This window comes from Filicampus tigris, chromosome 9 (genome assembly GCF_054856515.1).
Source record: "Filicampus tigris isolate MCC_2025a chromosome 9, RoL_Ftig_1.0, whole genome shotgun sequence".
Lineage (NCBI taxonomy): Eukaryota > Metazoa > Chordata > Actinopteri > Syngnathiformes > Syngnathidae > Filicampus > Filicampus tigris.
The window spans coordinates 2,064,180-2,085,000 of NC_141225.1; the positions used below are offsets into that span (position 1 = coordinate 2,064,180).

Below are 20,821 nucleotides of genomic sequence, written 5' to 3' on the forward strand. Positions count from 1 at the left end.
AAATTAATTTGCAGGAGGTAGTATGAGCAGTGAAAGGAGTCGTGAAATGTCAAATAGAAACATAGATTCAGTGAGCTTTCATTCCCACTTTCAACATTCAAAGATGCCCATAAGCAAGCTATAGAGTTTAGTCAAAAACTAAAGGCAAACAATGACAGACACAACATTATGACCATTTCCAACAATCAAGTCAATATCCAACACAAGAGCTACTGTAACACAATGTAACCAGTTTCTCATCATTTGGATTTTCTCATGATACTGAGGTAACCAAAATAAATACTGTACTGTACATTTATTGGTGAATGAATACCTCTCAGAATCAGACCATTATTACCTTTGTGACGATAGACCGTTTGATAAGGTGGTCATAATGTTGTGGCTGGTTGGGGTTTATCCACATTTTGTAATGCAATACAGTATAATAAATTCAAAAAGAACAGCGTAGCATAGTAATCAGAGCTGGGCATTTAGTCTATATGACGGACTGGTCCGACGGTCCGTCACTGACGGACATTTTAAGATTTGAGTGAGGGACCAGGCTGGGAAGAGGCTTTGGCCCAATCCCAATAGTCGCACTTGCACCCTTGTGCCCTTCACTGGCGTGTTCCCGCCAATGGTACAAGTGCGTAGAGCGTCACAATTCTGCAAAGTGCACTGTCGCCCCGCCCCCTTTGCGCCCTTGCTTCGCACTTCGGCGAAGTCCGCATCCAAGCCGAAGAATATTACCCACAATCCATTGCGGATTTGACCAAAATAGCGGGGACATTCGGTGGAATTCCTGTAGCTGTGCCCCAAAAAAAGTCTCTTCATGTGTAAGTATCCAATTACTACAAAGTTTATCATATGTATATGTGCAATTTCAATCAATGTTTTATATTCACCGTTGACCTATACCTATTTTGTCCTAATTTAGCTGCCATACTTAGCAACCTTCTGGGCGCCGCATAATCGTGCAGGAGCCGCAAATAGTCCATAAAGAGTCATAGCTCCCATTGACTGAAAGACCGAGACTGAGTTTTACTTTACTACTACTTTACTGGCGTTTTAATATAATTTTAAAGCAGCACTGGGCAAGAAATCGACCTTAATAAAAAAAATTCACAACTCTTTTGAAACATGAAACATTGACTTACAAGTATTGTAGTTGAATGGGACTTCATGCCCTGAAGGGGCCCGTATCATTTTTACTGGCACAAAGCAACTTTGAAGAGGATGGGATCCACCCTGGCACACAAAAAAATACAAATGTCCTGAATTGCTTTACGGCATACTCACTTCCTCCTTTCGCTAAAGGACGGCTCAGGATTTCACAACACTACGCGCTGGCACCCATGGGACACAGACACCATCACTGAGTAGAAATCGAGCCCACGCTGCCCGCACACAACTCGGGCGCGTGTACCATTACACTATCAGTGGCCCACGTTGTGATCGTGCTGACAGATCCTTATTTTGTGGTTCACCTTTAGAAGCAAGAATTTCAAGGATAATTTGCAGACAGAGGGGTCACTGATAGTTAGTGGTACACACGGCTGATTTGTAGAGGGCAGCGTGGGATCGGTTCCCGCTCAGTGACCGTGTCTATGTGCGTGCCCTGCGACTGGCTGGAGACCAGTTCGGGGTGTCGTCTGCCTTTCGCCCATTGTCATCTGGGATAGGCTCCAGCACCTGCCCGCGTACTGGAGAAGCGGTTTGGAAGATGACACATGACTTGCAGACAGAATGAGTGGTCACAATGACAACATTTTTATTCAATACAAGTATTGTTGCAAGACATGAAAAATACTGTATAGAATACATAATGAAAAAAAGTAAATAATTAAATACACACACTACAAACTGTGGTTATACAGCAGCTTATGTGTGGGGAAAACAAAATATTTGATACATTTGTTCCATTTGCAAAATAAGGCCATTTTTATTTGAATTGCTATCACAAAGTTTAGCTTGGCCTGGCAAGAGAAGGTCAAATGAACAACTCAGCAGAAATACTTGTGCATGATTGATTGCGCCTTACATCCTCTTCAAACTACTGGCTTGTCTCCAGTATTGTTAGATTTCGACAGAATAGATGACTCCTTAGATTGTTTCCAGTAATGAAATATTTCAAAACAACATCATTGCATTGTTGCTAATAACGATTTTTTTTTAACACATGGGTTGGATGACGGATTAGTGAATCGGACGCAGTACATGATGACATTAATTTGCTGTTTCTTTTCTTCAGTTTCCAGTAAAAAACTTTCACTGAACTAATTGGAGTACACCGAGTAACATTTTTCCCTTAATAGTTACTGAATGGTTGTTACCTGTTCTACAAAGATGGATAGACAAACCAATAGCAGATTAAAGCGGAAGTCAACGCCCCCAAAAATGTCTTTACAAGAATATGTTCTATGCGCCTTCACTAATATAAACATGGCATTCTGATTAGTATTTTGTTTGTGGAATATGTGTTGAAGAGCAAAATCCACCTATTTTTAGCTATCTTCAGGGGTGGCCATTTTGTCACTTCTGTCGACTAAAAATGAAATCACAGTTGCTCAGGGCGTGGGTAACGACCAATCACTCCTCACCTGTTTTCTGAAGCTGAGCCATCATTGGTCATTATCTGAGCCCTGAGCAACTGCGATGTCATTTTCAGTTGACAGAAAGTGTCAAAATGGCCGGCCCCTGAGATGGACAAAAACGGGTGGATTTTACTGCTTAACTCATATTCCACAAACGCAATATTAATCAGAATGCCATGTTTCAACAAGTGGGCCTGCATAGAACATATTCTTGTAAAGAACATTTTTGGGTTGACTTCCCCTTTAAAAGTGCATACATTTGTGAGGCCATTTTGTTACACCTTTCATCAGCAAATCGAAATAGTATCATAAAAACACAAGATGCTCTAAAAAGAAATCAATTCCTCCAAAAAAGGTGCAGTATACTGTACAATATCATTATACATGTATTATACAATTTTTTGTCAGATTTTTGAGGATACTCACAGACACCTTGATATCAGATGGACGTATTTGCACATTGGATAATTATTACTGGAAGTGTCTCGTATTGATAATTCTGTAAATCCATGTGGTGGTGAGGTTAACTTTTCATGAACATGTCACTGAGGTTGAATCAGGGTCCACTCCCGGCGTTTTGCGGTAAATGATCGTGTGCGTTAAGTTGACCAACGACATCCTGGCCCGCTCGCTTAGACGATGAAGCTTCATCATGAAGTCGTCATTTCCAACAATATATATCAAAGGGTTTATGGCGCTGTTTAGACACGCTAGACATCTGCTGACCTGGTGTGCAATATAAACGTTGCGGAAGCTGTCGTGGCAGATGCCTTCTTGTTTCAAAATCCTGGTTTGGAGATTGATATTTCTGAGCACGTGGTAAGGGACGAAGCAGATGGAAAAGAGTAAGACCAAAATGATCACAAGTTTCAAACAGCGCTGCTTTAGCAGAGGGTTAACGTCGGACTTTTTGGCAAGAACCCAAACCACGTGGCCATAACACAGCATGATGACAACTAATGGTACGGCAAATCCTGTGACCGTCCATCCAATACTGTAAGGCAGATATTCTCTGATCCAGTCGTTGGAGGTGGTGTCAAAACAGGCGTTAAGTTTATTTGTGTCATTTTTGGCAAAGAACATGTCCGGGAGGATCTGAACAACAACCAAAACCCAAACCAGGGCGCTGATGACAAGAGAATGCTGGTTGCTGATCTTGCCCATCATTCTCATGGGGTGCACTATTCCTAAGTACCTGTAGATGCTGATGCAAGTGAGGAAGCCAATGCTGCCGTACAGGTTGAGGTTGAAGCAGAAGCGGGTCAACTTGCATAAAGGTTGGCCAAACTGCCAGTAGCTGTCCTGCGCGTAGTACGCCACCAGCAAGGGCAGCGTGAGCAGATACTGCAGGTCCGCCACTCCCAGATTGAGCATGAAGATATTGATGTTTCCGATGCTCTTCCAACTGCTGTAGACGCTTCTTAGCCCCCACACGTTGCAAAGAGTCCCGACCACGAAAATGATGACAAAAACAGCTGGCAGAAACGCATGCGTAAATTTCAAGTTGACTCCGCACGCGGAACTATTTGCTCCGTGCGTAATGTCGACTCCTTGGGAGATGTTTCCAGACATGACTTTTTTTTAATATATTGCTCCTTAACACAAGACGGCAGACTGCGTGATCTGATGAGCATATCCTGTAGGTTGTCCTAGTAAAAGCGAAAGCAAAATAACACCCTCCCACATGCTGAGGTGCGCGGTTCAACTTAAGGAAGGAACCATGCGCACTTGGAGATGTAAAAATAACGAACATGCCTTCTTACATTCACTGTCATTGAACAAAAAAGAAGAACAACAAAAAAAAAAAAAAAAAAAAAAAAAAAAAATAATAATAATAATATATATATATATATATATATATATATATATATATATACACACACACACACACACACACACACACACGGCAAACAATCATGAATGCACATCCCGATTAAAAAAAAAAGTGGACAAAGGACATGGTTTCAGACAACGGCAGGCGCTCGGCCTCCAGATGTGTTAGGATATAGTGAGCTAGACTACACACTAAAAACAGCTGGTTTATTTTTAACCCAGTGTTATTTTATTTTATTTTTTTCCCTGGGTTATTATACCACCATCCCAACAGTAGTTCATTTGCCCCAGCAGGATGGGTTGGTCGATTTCAACCCAACAGGTCACTTAAATATTTTATCCAAATGTTTGATAAAATTAACAAAAATTCTGGGTTATTTCAACTGCATGTGATTGTTATATATTGTCCTAAAATTCTGGGTTGTAACTACTGTACATATTGTTGTTCAGCAATCGCTCCAAATGCTAGGGTACATTAACCAGTACACAAAATGAATCCTAATAGATTACATTGCAATCTGTAAGAATACTAGTTGCATTAGATTACCATTACCAATAAAACTGTTTAGCTACAAACCTATAACAAAATGCATGCCAGAGTCCAATGTCGTTCATTCGCCATAGCATGCACATGCACTCCAAATAATTGACACCAGTCATTCATTTATTACAATACATTTATTTGTGATGAACATGTGTGCCTGCCTGCAGACAGTTATTTTACTCTGACTGTCAGTGAGCCAATGTAAAATTTGGTCTGCTTGGTTTTGCTTTGTACTGGAAGAACTACCCCTCCTGATTCAGCTGACAGTAATTTCACAGCCCAACATGTTCTGACCTGATTGGGATGGGAGGAAAGAATGTCCAAGGGTGAAAGTGAGTGAGTATGAACATGTGATATGAATCATTTTTGGAAAAGGAGAAAAACGTTTTTAATGTATAGAGCAAGAAATTCCTATACAGTGGGACAAATAAAATTAGTCATTATTTACGCTAAATGTGAGGTAGTCCTCTTATTTTGGAAAAAATAGATATAATGGATTGGCCACACTATTATGGCCACTCACACAAAATACTGAGATCCAAAACACGATCTGAATTTATTTTTAAAAAGTCTTCACAAAGAAAATCATGAAATTACTATCAAATATTTAAGTGTTTATTTCATTCCAAATGGGCACAAGATACGTGACAAAAATTGAATCATCTGATGTTCAAATCATTCGTTTTTTTTTTTTTTTTAATTTCTCATTTGATGCAATCAGTGAAATGGAGCATGACCAACACATAACAAAAAAAGAAGTATCAAATTGAAGTATTGGTTTCAAACAAACAGACCATTAAAGTATTATATATATATATACCGATATATACATGAGCTATTCTACCGAATTGGTTGAAATTACAGTCCCACAATGAAAATCAAATTTTAAAAAACAATGAAGTGTTCAGACCTTGCATATTTAGTAATATCTTGTTATGATCTATTTTACCACAAGGCATTAATTGAGATACTATTAAACTGAATGTATAAAAAGTCATCTTTTCTATGTCACTTCCTTTGGGAGGTGGCTGTCCCAATCTCTAACTCCATCCATCCATCCATTATCGATACCGCTTATCCTCACAAGGGTCGCGGGGCGTGCTGGAGCCTATGCCAGCTGTCTTCGGGCAGTAGGCGGGGCACATCCTGAATTGGTTGCAAGCCAATCGCAGGGCACACAGAGACAAACATCCGCACTCACAATCACACCTAGGGGCAATTTAGAGAGTCCAATCAACTTACCATTGCATGTTTTTGGAATGTGGGAGGAAACCGGAGTACCCGGAGAAAACCCACGCAGGCACGGGGAGAACATGCAAACTCCACACAGGGAGGCCGGATCCGGGATCGAACCCACGACCTCTGAACTGCGAGGTGGACGTGCTAACCAGTCGGCCGCAAATCTCTAACTCCTGAATTTCAATTCATGAAAAAAAAAATGTTGAAGATCTTTGCCAATTTACAAAATACTTTACTTTAATGGAACATTTTGGTTGCTTTTAAATGTATTGTGAAAGATTTACATTGATTTTGTCGATTTTTTTCAAATTAGACATTTTTATGTAAAAAAACCTGTCCCAACTTTTAATGTCACGATCGAAACGTAAAGAGTATTTGTCTGTAGGCAGGTTTGGTTTTAGCCACATCCCCAGAAATTTCACCAGTAAGAGACATTACCTTCATGTTCATCACTGGCCACATGATGAGTAATTAGTTGACAGCATTATTAAGTTATGTGCCCTCCAAAGTCTGAAAATGAGCATGTGGTTTTTAGGACCGTCACTACCGAACACCGCATTTCAGCAATAAAATGAGCACTTTTGCTTTTAATGCTAAAAGTACTGTCTTCTATCTCTGTACACATGCTCAAAACTGTCTGTGGTAGCCACATTGTGCCTAGCATTGTTGAGTATTGTTAACAACTATCATAAAACTTCACGACCGAAACGGTCACTGCGGAAACGTTTCGGTAGTGACATAATGGTTTCGGTAGTGACAATATGGTGTTTCTTTTTGAATAAAGTAAGTTTTAAATAATATAATACATAGATACACATGTCATACATAGCTCTTTCTGATTTTAACAATATTCTATTCCATGTTTTATCTTAATTTGAAGGGAAGAATATAACCGAAACAGTCACTACCGAAACATACAGAAATGTTTCGGTTGTGACATAATGGTTTCTTTAATGACAATATGATGTTTATTTTTGAATAAAGTAAGTTTTACATAATATAGATACATATGTCATGCATAGATCTTTCTGATTTTAATAATATTCTATTTCATATTTTATCTTAATTTGAAGGGAAAAATAAAACCGAAACAGTCACGACTGAAACATACAGAAAGGTTTCGGTTGTGACATAATGGTTTCTTTAATGACAATATGATGTTTGTCATCACCATCTTCCAAATCGCTTATCCTATAAAGGGTCGCGGGGAGGCCTATCCCAGCCGTCAACGGGTGAAGGCAGACTACACCGCGAAGAGGTCGCCAGCCAGTCGCCGGGCACACACAGACACCGTCACTGAGTGGGAATCGATCCCACGCTGCCCGCACACAACTCAGGCGTGTGTACCACTACACTATCAGTGACCTATTATGATGTTTATTTTTGAATAAAATAAGGTTTACATAATATAATACATACACAGCCCTATGTTATGCATGGATCTTTCTGATTTTAACAATATTCTATTTCATATTTTATCTTAATTTGAAGGGAAAAATCAAACCGAAACAGTCACTGCTGAAACATACAGATAGGTTTCGGTAGTGACATAATGATTTCGATAGTGACAATATGATGTTTATTTTTGAATAAAGTAAGTTTTAAATAACATAATACATAGATACACATGTCGTACATAGCTCTTTCTGATTTTAACAATATTCTATTCCATGTTTTATCTTAATTTGAAGGGGAAAACACCAAAATGCCAAAAAGCCTAACAGAGACAGAGTACAGGTGAAGGGTTGGAATGACCCAGTGAAATCCAAAGAATATTGAATAAAGGAAAGAGAAAGAAATAAGAGATTGAAGGAAGAAGGAAAGCTGAAGTCTACCAATGAATTATCCAGCAGAGAGCAAAAGACAGGTGAGCGGTCCAGCGTGTACCCTGCTTTTGCCCTAAGTCAGCTGCGATCAACTCCAACCCCCCGCAACCCAGAGTACAGCACAAAGCAGTAGAAAATGGAAAAAATAATGTTTCATTAGTTATAATACACGTGAAAAGTTAAAATATAGCAAAAGTAGTTAAGTGATTACAATGCTACCCTCAAACAAAGTATTACTGCAACAGCAGCAACAGTATGGTCACATCTGAAATTTTGCAGTTACTACCGAAAAAAATGATGTTTTAACAAAAATAAGAAGTATTGAACTATCAACCAACAATTTTTGATAATGATTGTTTAAAGGTATGTTTGTTTTAATTAATGATGACTTTTGAAGTCAATATGATCAACTTTCTACATTTTACAATGAAAAATAGCATATACATTTTGATTTATATTGTAAAAACGAATATTCTGTTAAAAATTCATTTAGATTGATTTTCATGTCAAAACCATGTATATTAATTTATAAAAATATTCTGTAGAGGGGGGAATGGAATAAAATATGAATCGGCAAGTAGAATTATTTTTATTCTGTACTGTACCACTGTACTCTTGTTGGTCACCACTTGGAGTCAGTGTTACAACAGTGTTCGTCCTGGTCAAAGTGCAAACGTAAATATAGTACGTATTTAATACGTTAGCTTAAAAGAGAAATACTGTAATCCATCATAGACTTGTTAACGTAATTATACAAATCAAAATTCTTGTGTTAAAATTTGTATATATTGTACAGCATCCATTATGCCATATAAATAACCTGAACAGGGGTGGAGCGTAGGTATCAGCACAGAGGGGGCGGAGCATCCTTGATGGGCCCTAATGAAAGTAAAACAAACAGACGTATTGGGCACTACTCGTACTCGCACTCGCACTTGTGTTTGTCAAAGGACATCATTTAGCAGTGATTCTCAAGTGTTGGGTCGAGACACAAAATTGGGTCGCTGACCCATTTTGGGTGGGTAGTGGACAGCAGGTAAAAAATGTATGTACTTGTATTCAGTGCCAGAGCTCAGGGGCAGAGCTCCATGATGGCCAGGGGTCACTCTGTGGCCAGTCCCCGCGGACACCATTTTCACGATGGATGCAGTATCCTTAGATTCCTTGACATTCTGCCACACTTTTTTTTTTTTTTTTTTTACATTAAAGAGCAAATCAACCCAAACAATTTTTATTTCACAAGTATGTTCCCAGCAGGCCCACGAGTTGATACACGGCATTCTGATTAATATTGCGATGGTGGAATATGAGTTAAGCAGCAAAATCCACCCCTTTTTAGCCATCTCAGGGGCGGCCATTTTGTCACTTCTGTCTTTATCTGAGCCCTGAGCAGTTATGTAATTTTCAGTCAACAGAATTGGCAAAATGGCCGCCCCCAGGGATGGCTAAAAATGGGTGGATTAACTCTTATTCCACCAATGCAATATTTATCAGATTGCTTTGTTTCAACTAGTGAGCTTGCATAGAACATACTTGTTTGGGTTGACTTCCTCTTTAACTGCATATTTAAAGAATAAATAAATTTGATCTGAATGTAATCTCTAGCAACTAATCTGATTTAAGTAAAGAACAATCAATTCCTGCAGTTAATGTCCATTAAAGTCACTACTTTCCCAACATAGCAAGCAAATAACATGGAGGTATAAAATGCACTAATACTAATCTTGCACACACACTCATAATACAAGCAGGAACAAACCTAAGTAAAAAGCAACATTTCCAAAGTAGAATTGTGAACAATTAAGAGAATTGTGTCATTGTGCTTTTTAGATCTGATTTGGATGAATGAGCCATTGATCATAATATCACTGGCGTTGGGCCAAAACCTTATACATTACGTCAGAATTAGTCACTTTTCGGGAGGCACACGGCAAGCTTGTTCAACCATTAGTATTGAACCATGAAAGAGAGCAAGCCATTTTCAACACTTTAGATTGGTCAGTAATGTGTAAAAGTAACACCCACGTGTGTGGATCGACCAATAGGTATACATTTTTGAAAAAAACAAATTAGTTACCAATATGTGACTTACGAGGTTTTGGCCTGCCGCCAGCGATATGCAAAATGGTGTTGGCCATCTGTGATGTTGATTACTTTGATTAGCTGTAAGCAGAGATGGGCATTGCATCCCAGGGACGCAACGGTCCATTTTGGGGACGGGGAACAATTTATTTATTTATTTTTTTAATGATGGACTAAGCAAGGACGGAAGTGAGTTTTCGTCTGTCCCTTTAATCGTCCCTAACCGGGTCAAGTAATGGCGGCCGTGTAGTGTCTTTTAAAAAGAAAGATCACTGTTAACAACACTGTAGTCGTTTGTGTGTGTGAGTGTGTGTGTTTGTGTGTATGCGTTCCCTGCAGTAAGTGCCCGAAGGCTGCTGGAATAGGCTCCAGCACTACCCGCGACCCTTGTGAGGATAAGGAGTATAGATAATGGATGGATGGAACATTGTACTCACAGGCATAGTGTGCCCTCTAGTGGTACAACACGGATTACACCTCAGGACATCCATTTCACTGACGGTGAAAAAGGTGGATAGCAATTTTGTTTTGTTAACTAACTGCTAACATTTAGTACATCCCTTTGCATGCGAAGTATGCCCTTGTCTGGGACATCTCGAGAGCAGGCATGTCAAACTCCAGTCCTCGTGGGGCGCCCTCCTGCATGTCTTAGAGGTTTCCTCTGTCTCAAAACGATAGTGATTGGGATCAGGCCCCTGCAGTACATGCTGATGAGCTGATCATTTGAAACAGGTGTGTTGCAGCAGGGAGAGATGGAAAACAGGCAGGACAGCGGCCCTCGAGGACTGGAGTTCGACACCTGTGCTCTAGAGCGTAAAAATCTCTCCAAACCATCATTCATGCTCAAGCCAGCACCACTGTACACTTAAGATTATGAACGAGAAGTGGAAGTCTTTTGTTCTCCCAAAATAACATTGCGTTATTTTGCAATAATTATTTTTACTGCAAAAAAACAAAAAAAAATGAAAACTTATTGCGTTAATAATTAAAACTTTAATATTCTCGTGATGTCCCCTGGCGTATTTTAGACAATGGATTTTGTTGGAAAACATGACCGTTTTGGGGAAAGTAACACCTTTATATTAGAGTAAAACGGTACAACTTCATTATTCCTCTCTGTTTGCACCAACCTGTTCCTTTCGTCTTCTACTCTGGGAACCCCCTTCACTGATTGGCTGACAAATATCAGTTAAAAGTATCCACCAATTGCTCATACAGAAAATTCCCATACGTCAACTGGTCAAAATTACTGTTTCAAACAGCGACATTAACTACTAGTGAACTAGTGCAAAAACTTATCGGTTAGGAGTGTGGACAGTTGAATAGGTCTTGTGCTTCAACAGTCAATTGTTTAGTGAATTTATTTGTTATGGAGGATTTTTGAGGCATTTGAAGTGCCCATGGCAGGTTTTTTGGGGGGGATTCCACAAAGATGGCCACCACTTGTCACGTTGCTATTCAAATATACTTTGTTGCAGGTTCACTTCTTGAGAAAATACCCCCACTCTTCAGTACATAACTTACTCATGCTGTGTAAAATAAAATAATTAAAAAAAAATAGCTGAGTGGTACTTCATTTCCAACCTTTATTGAAACAGAGAGAAAGAAGTATAAAATATCACCTAACCCGTTAGCTGCAGTAACAGGTCGGAAGTGCAGAAAACAGTACTTATTTGAATAAAGGCTTAATACAACCATCATAAGTATTTCGAGTCGAGATTACATTCGCATCCAAAAACATTCCTCTTGTAGTCAACCATGATGCTAAGCACAAATCACCAACATCGCATAGGCCATTACAGTGGGTTTGCTTCAAAACTTTTTCTTTTTAAAAGCATAACACTGAGCTAATCATCTCAATTCAAGATTATCAATTTTACCCTGCATTTTTCCTGAGTGGAAGATTAAAAAAAAAAAAAAAAGGTCAAGCAGGACCTAAAGGGTTGTAAAGATTGGGGAACAAAAAAAAAAGGAAACGCCCAAATGAGGTGTTGCTTAATCCAAATGCCCTTGCATTTACAGTTGCCTTATATTGTACACATTCCTTCAAAGGGTGAAAAACTGCAAACATTGAGAGGGAAAAAAATATATATAGCAAATTGTTTGAAATAATTTTTTTCTTCCTGTCGGCGTGGAATGTATTTGTTGGAAAAAAATTACAGGCTCAGCAAAAAAAAGACGAGGTAGTGCATTTTGACTCTTTGGTAAGGGCAAAAGAAACCCCTCAAAAGGCTTGTCAGCAACTTTTCCACATTATAGTTTTGATCACCATCTAAGTTCACAAACACATGAATGCAATTTTAGCAAGATTTTACAACAATCAAGTACATCAACATAACTGCTCCTGGAACATGAAGGCCACTTTTGAATAATTAAATACTATTAACAGAAAAAAGGTATAGTGAGCCAGCGTCACGTCACCTGTCTTTCCTGATCTACACGGTAAACACAAACTCAAGACCATTTATGTTCTTTGAATAAATGATACAAGAAAGGCCATATACAGTATTTTGGCTATCATTAAGCCGAATCTTTAATTCCAAGACTTAGAAGGCACTATTAGGTGTCTAAGCACGTCAGTGGAAAGTTATCATCTGTGGTTCAACCTTGATCAAAACAAAGCTTGTTGGCCATGTACTTCAGACTAGTTTAAAACAGCACATTTTCAAACCTGTTAAGCTTTCGGCAAATCTTTGTTTCAGAGTGTGTATGTAACACTACTATACTCATTTCTGTTGATTAAACCTAGCCTTCCGCTACTTTTCTCATTAGAATGACTACAAAAGTAGATAATTATGTGACTTAGAAAAAACATTTCCATCACAAACGACTATGCTGTTGAGTTGTGATATTGAGCATGGCTAAAATAATAATGAAGACACTAGCGAATTAATTTCAATGCATAAGGCTCACCGGGATTCGGGAAGATATTTAACTCAATTACAAAAAGGGAGAGACCGAACTTCCCTGGGCCAAAGAAAAACAATTGGAGCGTGACTAACCATACAGTGAAGACACATCACTCATTCACAAATGACATGTACGCACGCACACACACACACAAAATACAATCTCAGCTAAGGGAAAACCTGTCAAAAAAATTATGGACTTATTTACTTATCCTTACGGTTGGGACAAAGTAGAAACTTTCAAGTATGTTTTTGTGTGAGAGTATGCGAGAGACAGCAAGCGAGAGAGCACATTACAGGTTGTACAAATACAGACAGCAGGAAAAATAAGTGGGAAAAAAAAGATGCAGGACATTTCAGGTGTGTGTGTGGGTGTGTGTGTGCAGGCTTGAGAGAGCGATCTAAATAGTGCTAGTGAGCAAGACAGAGTGAGAAGCAGCGTTACATGAACATTAGAATCACAGTGAATTGCATAGAAATAAGAGGGGGAAGATGGCCGATTCAAACAAGTGATCGCCATCTTAATTTGTAGCATGACTTTTATGTGAATTTCTTGTACAGACGAGATGCTATCTAATGGTTTTCCAGGTACCCACAAAAAGCAGGAGATGTAAGGTTTCTTCTTTTATTAGAACAATCAAGGCAAAACAAATTTTATCAATCAGGATTAGCTACTGAGCTTAAAATGAACAAGTTCTATATCATCAAATGTAAGCATTAAACCGCAGATTCATATGCCTTCCTCCTTTATCTTCGCAGTCATCACATACAACAGGGACACTTCAGTGAAGTAGCAGCTCCAGGTAAACATGCATGTCTGCAGAGACACAGAAGTACATTTTTGTTTGTATTAGTACAAGCACAAACACTCCAGCATACAAAACAAAGATAAACAAATGTTGATGCCCGTCACTTATACTCCAGTGCGACATATATGTTTTTTTCTTCTGTATTATGCATTTTGTGGCTGGTGCGACTTGTACTCCGGAGCGACGTATAGTCCGGAAAATACGGTAAACTGTAAAAATATTGGAACTTTTTGTATGAGATTGACTGTATGGACACATTTGTGCAACAAGGTTGTTTTGTTTAAAATATATATTTTTTTAAAGGGCGTAGTCATGATAAGCTTACGCTTCACTATGCTTTTTCCTTTGGCTTTACCTTTATTGTACTCCTGAAATGACTGACTGAAAGCTAATCACATAAAAACTAACAACCGACCTACTTACCTAACTATAACTAAAGCTACGTGATATAAATCATATGATATCAAGTAGGGTTGGGCAATATGGCCCAAAATTCATATCACGGTATCGATTGCATCCCTTCTCTGTAGCGGTATATATCACGATACAAATTTAAGGGAAAAAATATTCCTTTATAATATTTTAATAAAATAATCATTTCTAAATTGGCTTTGAAAGGGAAAATCGATTTGCTTAATCGTTTTTAAACCCAGCCCTACTGTCTACGTTATTCTATATTATTTACTCTGCAGTTACTCATTAAGTTGCTTGATATTTTGCTGTTCAAAGGTAGTTACGTTACCCTCTGCTCTAACGTGGTTCAAGTCAGACCCATGTGACAAGTCCACTGTATCACACAAGCACTTATTTCGGTATTTTGCAACTGCATTTTGATGCCTTTGTCACAATGCTACTTGCAAAAGTGTAGCTTTTTCACTGCCATGGCGGCGATGATTAGAGATTTATGCTATGTAAACACCGGATGCAAAGTGAACTTTTGCCTATCCATCATGTTTAGCCACGTTTGCTATTCAGCCACAGCTCTTAAGTAGTGGAGGCTACGCAAAATAGTGTGCAATAAGCCGTCGAGTCGCGAGGAGAAAAACACCAGCGGTCTGTGGCAGCAGCTAGCTAGCAGGGTCCGGCTACTCCTGGCGCTTGTTGGCGACATGTTGGGACCTTTCAGCGTAAGTAACGTTGTTTTAAATCGCATTCCATTATCCTTGTTGATGGGGCAGCGGGGCAAAATCAATAAATCGTAAATAACTATTGTTGTTGTCTGTTGCCATAACAACAGTTTACATTCACATAAGGGCTAATGAGCTGTAAATAGGGATGTTCAAAAGTAATAGACGTCTGTTGACTTTCTCGTTTACATTTTTGTTTTTCAAATATTTTTATTATATGTGCATATTTTTTTCAAGCATGGTGGTCGACCGGTTAGCACGTCTGCCTCACAGTGCAGAGATCGTGGGTTTGAATCCGTCCCCAGCCTTCCTGTGTGGGGTTTGTATGCTCCCCATGCCTGCATGGATTTCCTCCCACATTCCAAAAAACATGCATGGTAGGCTGATTGGCCACTCTAAATTGCCCCTAGGTCTGATTGTGAGTGCGACTTTTTGTTTGTCTCTGTGTGCCCTGCGATTGGCTGGCAACCAGTTCAGGGTGTCCCCCCCCTACTGCCCGAAGTCAGCTGGGATAGGCTCCAGCACGCTCTTGTGGGGTTAAGTGGTTTGGATAATCAATGGATGGATGTTTTTTCAACCTTTTGGCTTGAGAAAGGCTGTTGTGAGGACTTATTATCAATGGAAACTGCTTTACATTAAATGTTGGAAGGTGTTGTTTTTTCATATTAGTCTCCTTATTTGAAAAAAAAAGCTCTTTGTTTACAGTGAATTTTTTTTTCTTCAACAGAGATTGTTGCGACATGTTTTGGTTTTAAATTATATTTTTAAGGTCTTAAAAATCATTAAATTTGACTTTTCAAATGGTGCAAGAACCCTGTTATTACCTTGCTGAAGACACGATTCCCATTAAAACAGTGGAAAACGAGGGGTTTAAAAGACTCTTCACAGTACTAGACCCGCGTTACGAACTGTGTTTTTATGTTTACGTTATGTTTACATTCACTTCACATTTTGATAAAAATTGTCACTATTCAAATTAAAACCTGTCCAGAAAGCTTAGCTGGCTTAAAATGTCATTTTTTTTCTTTGAGTTTTATATACATTTTAAATATGTCTTATATATATGTTTTGTTTAACCTGAGGAAAATGGTCAGAAATGTGCAAATTAGTCTTTAAAAAAAACGATGTAAAAAAAGAAACGTGATAAAATCGTGATATGATATTTTTGCCAGAGCGCCCACCCCTAAATTCAAGCCTCCTGCATTTTCATTTTGCCACAGCCACCACACCTTGATGCTTTGCATCTTTGCACACAATGAAGCATTTACCGTTATCGCTTGATTTTATGTAATTTTCACAAGTCTTGGGATTTACTGGGCTAACCTGGGATTTTAGGGATTGTGTTTCATGCCATGTCAAGTGGAAATGTGTGTTGGTACGACAAAATAAAAAGTCATTGGATCTTTGCATCCTTGAATTTTGATGAAAGGAAAATTCCTCGAATCTTTGAAACCTCCACTTTAAGTGTAATACAATATGACATAACATAATTGAAATAAAATAGAAAGCATTTGGCCTCTTGGGTGCAGTGTGGTGCCGTGCAAGGATGGAGTACACACTTGCGCTTGAATTGAACTCTGTTAAAATACGAGGTGCCTTCCAATATGGTTTGAGACTTTTTTTGTATTGCCAGTTATAATCATTCCACACTCTTGCAATTTTGACATGTCATTAATATATGTCAAATGAGATGACCAGAGCTGGACATTTTACTAAAAATTTGCGGCCCGTTGCGGTACCCTTCTGCCATTTTGTCTGGCCGGACCAAATAGTAATCGCCTATAGGCCACTCCGCCTATCATTTTAAACGGGCTTCCGTTAGTGTTTCCGACTACCAACTCAGACAAACAACCACTAGCAAGGGCACTGGCTTTTGTCCAACGGCAAAAGGCTGGCTCTTTAAATCTTGTCTGTCGCATTTCCACCAGGACAATGCACCAGTCTACAAGTCCATTAGTGTTTCCAACTATTTGACCGAGATGGGGATTATGACAGTTCCTCGCTCTCCCTACAGTCCCGACCTTGCTCCCTGTGACTTTTGTTTGTGCACCAAGCTCAAGGAAAACCTCAGAGGCAGTCCTTTTGAGACCATTGAGGAGATGAAAGATGCTGTGACGAGGGTTGCGGACATGTTCACATCGGAGGACTTCCAGGGGGGCTTCCAGAAGTTGTTGGAATGATATGACAAGTGCCTTGCAGCTGGAGGGGAGTGCTTTGAAGGGGAATCGAGTTTAGTGCTTGTCAGAGGAAAAAAAATGTCCCTAAGAAAAACATCTCAAAATTTATTGATGGCACCTTGTAATTCGTTTCTCAAAATTGGGAAAAATTTGTGCTTTTGAGTTGTGTTATCTTAACTGTTTATGTCTTGCCACAGCGTGTGTGTGTGTGAATATTTGTTATTTGAAGGAATATCACTCCCAAAGTCGATGCTAATTTCTTGTTAGCATTTGAATGGGGTCCTCCATCTTTAGCACAAGCCATGTTTTAAAAACAAAGCGTGCTTTGTATTTAAATACATGTTTTACAGTAAACTCCAACTGGGGTGTCATTAAACACCTTCAAATATACTTAGGAGCTGCAAAATAACATACGCTACATGCTTGCTACACAAGCAACATGGTGCGTTCAGGGTACTTTCCCAACTTCAGGAACTTGTAAACGCACCACACCGTTCTGCACATTAATAGTTTTTCTTTGATAATGTTTTAAAGATAGAGATAAGTTAGAATCTAAATCATGATTCAAATTTAAATTAATCGTCGTGCTACTGTGTATGCCGCGCACCCCTAATATCAAGGATACAGCCCTCTATTATTTAAACAGTTTTAATATAGTTAGCAATAATTGTAACTGTTATTGTATGTATTTTTTTTAATCACAAAAAGTGAATACATGTACTGTAATGACAACTTGTCTTTAACTTGAATACTTAGGTGTGTCATAGGCTGTTGCTGCTGAGTGTTTAAAGATTTCAGTGTCTTAATAATTTACAAAATTAAGAGATCTTTATTGTTAGTGTATTTTTTATTCTAGTGTAATTTCTAAGAATATCACCCAAATGGTTTGCTTTTATTTACTTGTCATCTTTTCAAAATAAACATTTAAAAAAAAAAATCTGTTTTTTTGTACTGAAAATATACCGAACCGAAGTTAAAAAAAAACACCAAAAAAACCGAACTGATACGTGATTTAGCGTACTGTTACACCCCTACTAAAGGCTAATCACCAGTTATCACAAATGCTTGATTTCAGTTATTGACGCCATGGGACTTGTTTTCCTTCTTAAAGATGAAGCAAACACTTTTTTTCAAGAATATGTTCTATGCAAGCCCACTAGTTGCAACAGGGCATTCTGATAAATATTGTGTTTGTGGAATAAGTGTTAATCCACTCGTTTTTAGCCATCTCTGGGGGCGGCCATTTTGTCTTCTGCCACCTGAAAATGACATCACAACTGCTCACAACGTGCAATCGCGGCTCAGATTCAGAAAACAGGTCAGCTGTGATTGGTCATTGTGATTTTCAGTCGACAGAAGACAAAATGACCGCCCCCAGAGATGGCTAAAAACTAGGGTATTTTGCTGCTTAATTAATGTTCTTCAAACGCAAAATTAATCATAATGCCAAGTTTCAACTAGTGGGTCTGCTTGGGAGCATATTCTTGAAAAAAATATGTCTGCGTTGACTTGCGCTGCTTGACTTCCACTTTAAAGGGGGAAGTCAGCCCAAACATATTTTTTTCAAGAGTATGTTCTATGCAAGCCCACTAGTTGAAACAAGGCATTCTGATAAATATTACGTTTGTGGGCATGGGGTACGCCCCCCAACGATATAGTGTTGGCATGAACACTCATTAGTGTTAATCTAAACAATAGTGTCATTATTACTATACTATACTATCAACAGTCTATTTTGTTGTTGCAACACACTATAGGATGTTGAACATTTAACACTTTCATAAATATTAAAGCGGAAGTCAACCCAAACATATTTTGTTTCCGGCAGGCCCACTAGTTGAAACACAGCATTCTGATTAATATTGCGTTTGTGGAATATGAGTTAAGCAGCAAAATGCACTTGTTTTTAGCCATCTCTGTGGGATGCCATTTTGACTTCTGTCGACTGAAAATGACATCACAACTGCTCACAACGACCAATCACGGCTGACCTGTTTTCGGAATTTGAGCTGTGATTGGTCGTTGTGAGCAGTTGAATCATTATTCACATAAATTTTTTTAAATGACCCTATATTTAATGAGGAAACCAACCTAAACATATTTATTTCAAGAATCTGTTCCCAACAGGCCCACTAGTTGAAACAAAGCATTCTGATTAATACTGCGTTTGTGGAATATGAGTTAAGCAGCAAAATCCACCCCTGTTTTGCCATCCCAGGGGGCGGCCATTTTGTCCTTTCTGTCGACTGAAAATGACATCACAACTACTCAGGGCTCAGGTAACGACCAATCACGGCTCAGCTTAAAAAAACAGGTCAGCCATGATTGGTCGCTACCTGAGCCCTGAGTAGTTGTGATGTCATTTTCATTCGACAGAAGTGACAAAATGGCCACTCCCAGAGATGGCTAAAAAGGGGTGGATTAACTCTTATTCCACAAATGCAATATTTTCAGAATGCCTTGTTTCAACTAGTGGGATTGCATCGAACATGTTCTTGAAAAAAATATGTTTGGGTTGACTTCTGCTTTAAATACTGGGTAGTCTGGATGCATAAAGACATTTGTGTTGTTAAACAGTGTTAAAATGAACACACTACGTGTAGAATTAACACCAGCAGTTTTGTAGTGTACATTGTGCAAATGGATTTAATAAAAAATGTTCTTTGTAATGTGTTTTATTTAAGATAGTGAGGCAAGGAAAAATATGTGTCCACATTGTATAGTGTTGGCGTAAAGGGGAAGTCAACCCAAACATATTTTTTTCAAGAATATGTTCTATGCAAGCCCACTAGTTGAAACAAGACATTCTGATAAATATTGCGTTTGTGGAATAAGAGTTTAATCCACCCGTTTTTAGTCATCTTTGGGGGCGGCCATTTTGTCATTTCCGTAGACTGAAAATGACATCACAACTGCTCAGGGCTCAGGTAACGACCAATCGCGGCTGACCTGCTTTCTGAAGCTGAGCCGTGATTGATCATTACCTGAGCCCTGAGCAGTTGTGATGTCATTTTCAGTCGACAGAAGTGACAAAATGACCATCCCCTGACATGGCTAAAAAGGGGTGGATTTTGCTGCTTAACTCATATTCCACAAATGCAATATTAATGAGAATGCGGTGTTTCAACTAGTGGGCCTGCTGGGAACAAAAAATTGTGTTTGTGTTGATTTCCACTTTAAAGAAATCATACTTTAGAAAAGACACTTTATATTAACTTGGGTTGTGATTTATACTGCGGGTATCTACGATCCTTGGTTTTTGTTGTTGTTGTTTTTTGCACGCCTAACACAGACAAAAATAACAGCAAATATAGAGTTAATGTTATAGTAAATAGCTAAATTCAAACCAATTAAGAGGAAAAAATGGACAAACAAAAAGAGGTGAGAGAAGAAATGAGACTGTTACTGTTTACCTGAGAAATGATCAGGAGCAAAGTCACGCAGGACACATGACCTGGTCCATTCTTGTCTGGAGCTCAAAAGCATCTGGTCGGTCCTGAGGGTTGACGGCTAGCATGTCCAGCAGCAGCTGTCTCACTCCGTCAGACATGCAAGACCTGCGTTTCTGGGGGATGTTCAGTACCATCTTTGGATTTTCTAGCAGCGCTTCACCCACTGGTACAATGTCTGCTCCTTGTCTCACATATGTTCCAAGGAGCTCTCGCTTGGACTCAGCATCAATAAAAGTAATTCTCTCCAACA

The 20,821-nt window shown here is 38.9% G+C and overlaps 2 protein-coding genes across 2 annotated transcripts in view; both read right to left on the reverse strand.

Moving 5' to 3' along the window:
* Positions 1-1,726: 1,726 nt before the first annotated feature.
* On the reverse strand, positions 1,727-4,224 carry LOC147141633 (P2Y purinoceptor 1-like). Its single transcript, XM_086040949.1, has one exon. It carries the CDS (start codon positions 4,143-4,145, stop codon positions 3,105-3,107), a length of 1,041 nt encoding a protein of 346 aa, XP_085897075.1. The 5' UTR covers positions 4,146-4,224; the 3' UTR covers positions 1,727-3,104.
* A 9,393-nt stretch (positions 4,225-13,617) lies between these two features.
* LOC147141634 (serine/threonine-protein kinase 35-like) overlaps positions 13,618-20,821 on the reverse strand; it is a 10,103-nt gene continuing 2,899 nt past the window's right edge. Inside the window, exons 2-3 of the mRNA XM_086041151.1 lie at positions 20,533-20,821; positions 13,618-13,823 (exon numbers count right to left, since the gene is read on the reverse strand). The exon at positions 20,533-20,821 is cut by the window's right edge and continues 453 nt beyond it. Of these exons, the coding sequence (XP_085897277.1) occupies positions 20,556-20,821 (266 nt within the window). The 3' untranslated portion in view covers positions 13,618-13,823; positions 20,533-20,555. The remainder of the gene's footprint in view (positions 13,824-20,532) is intronic.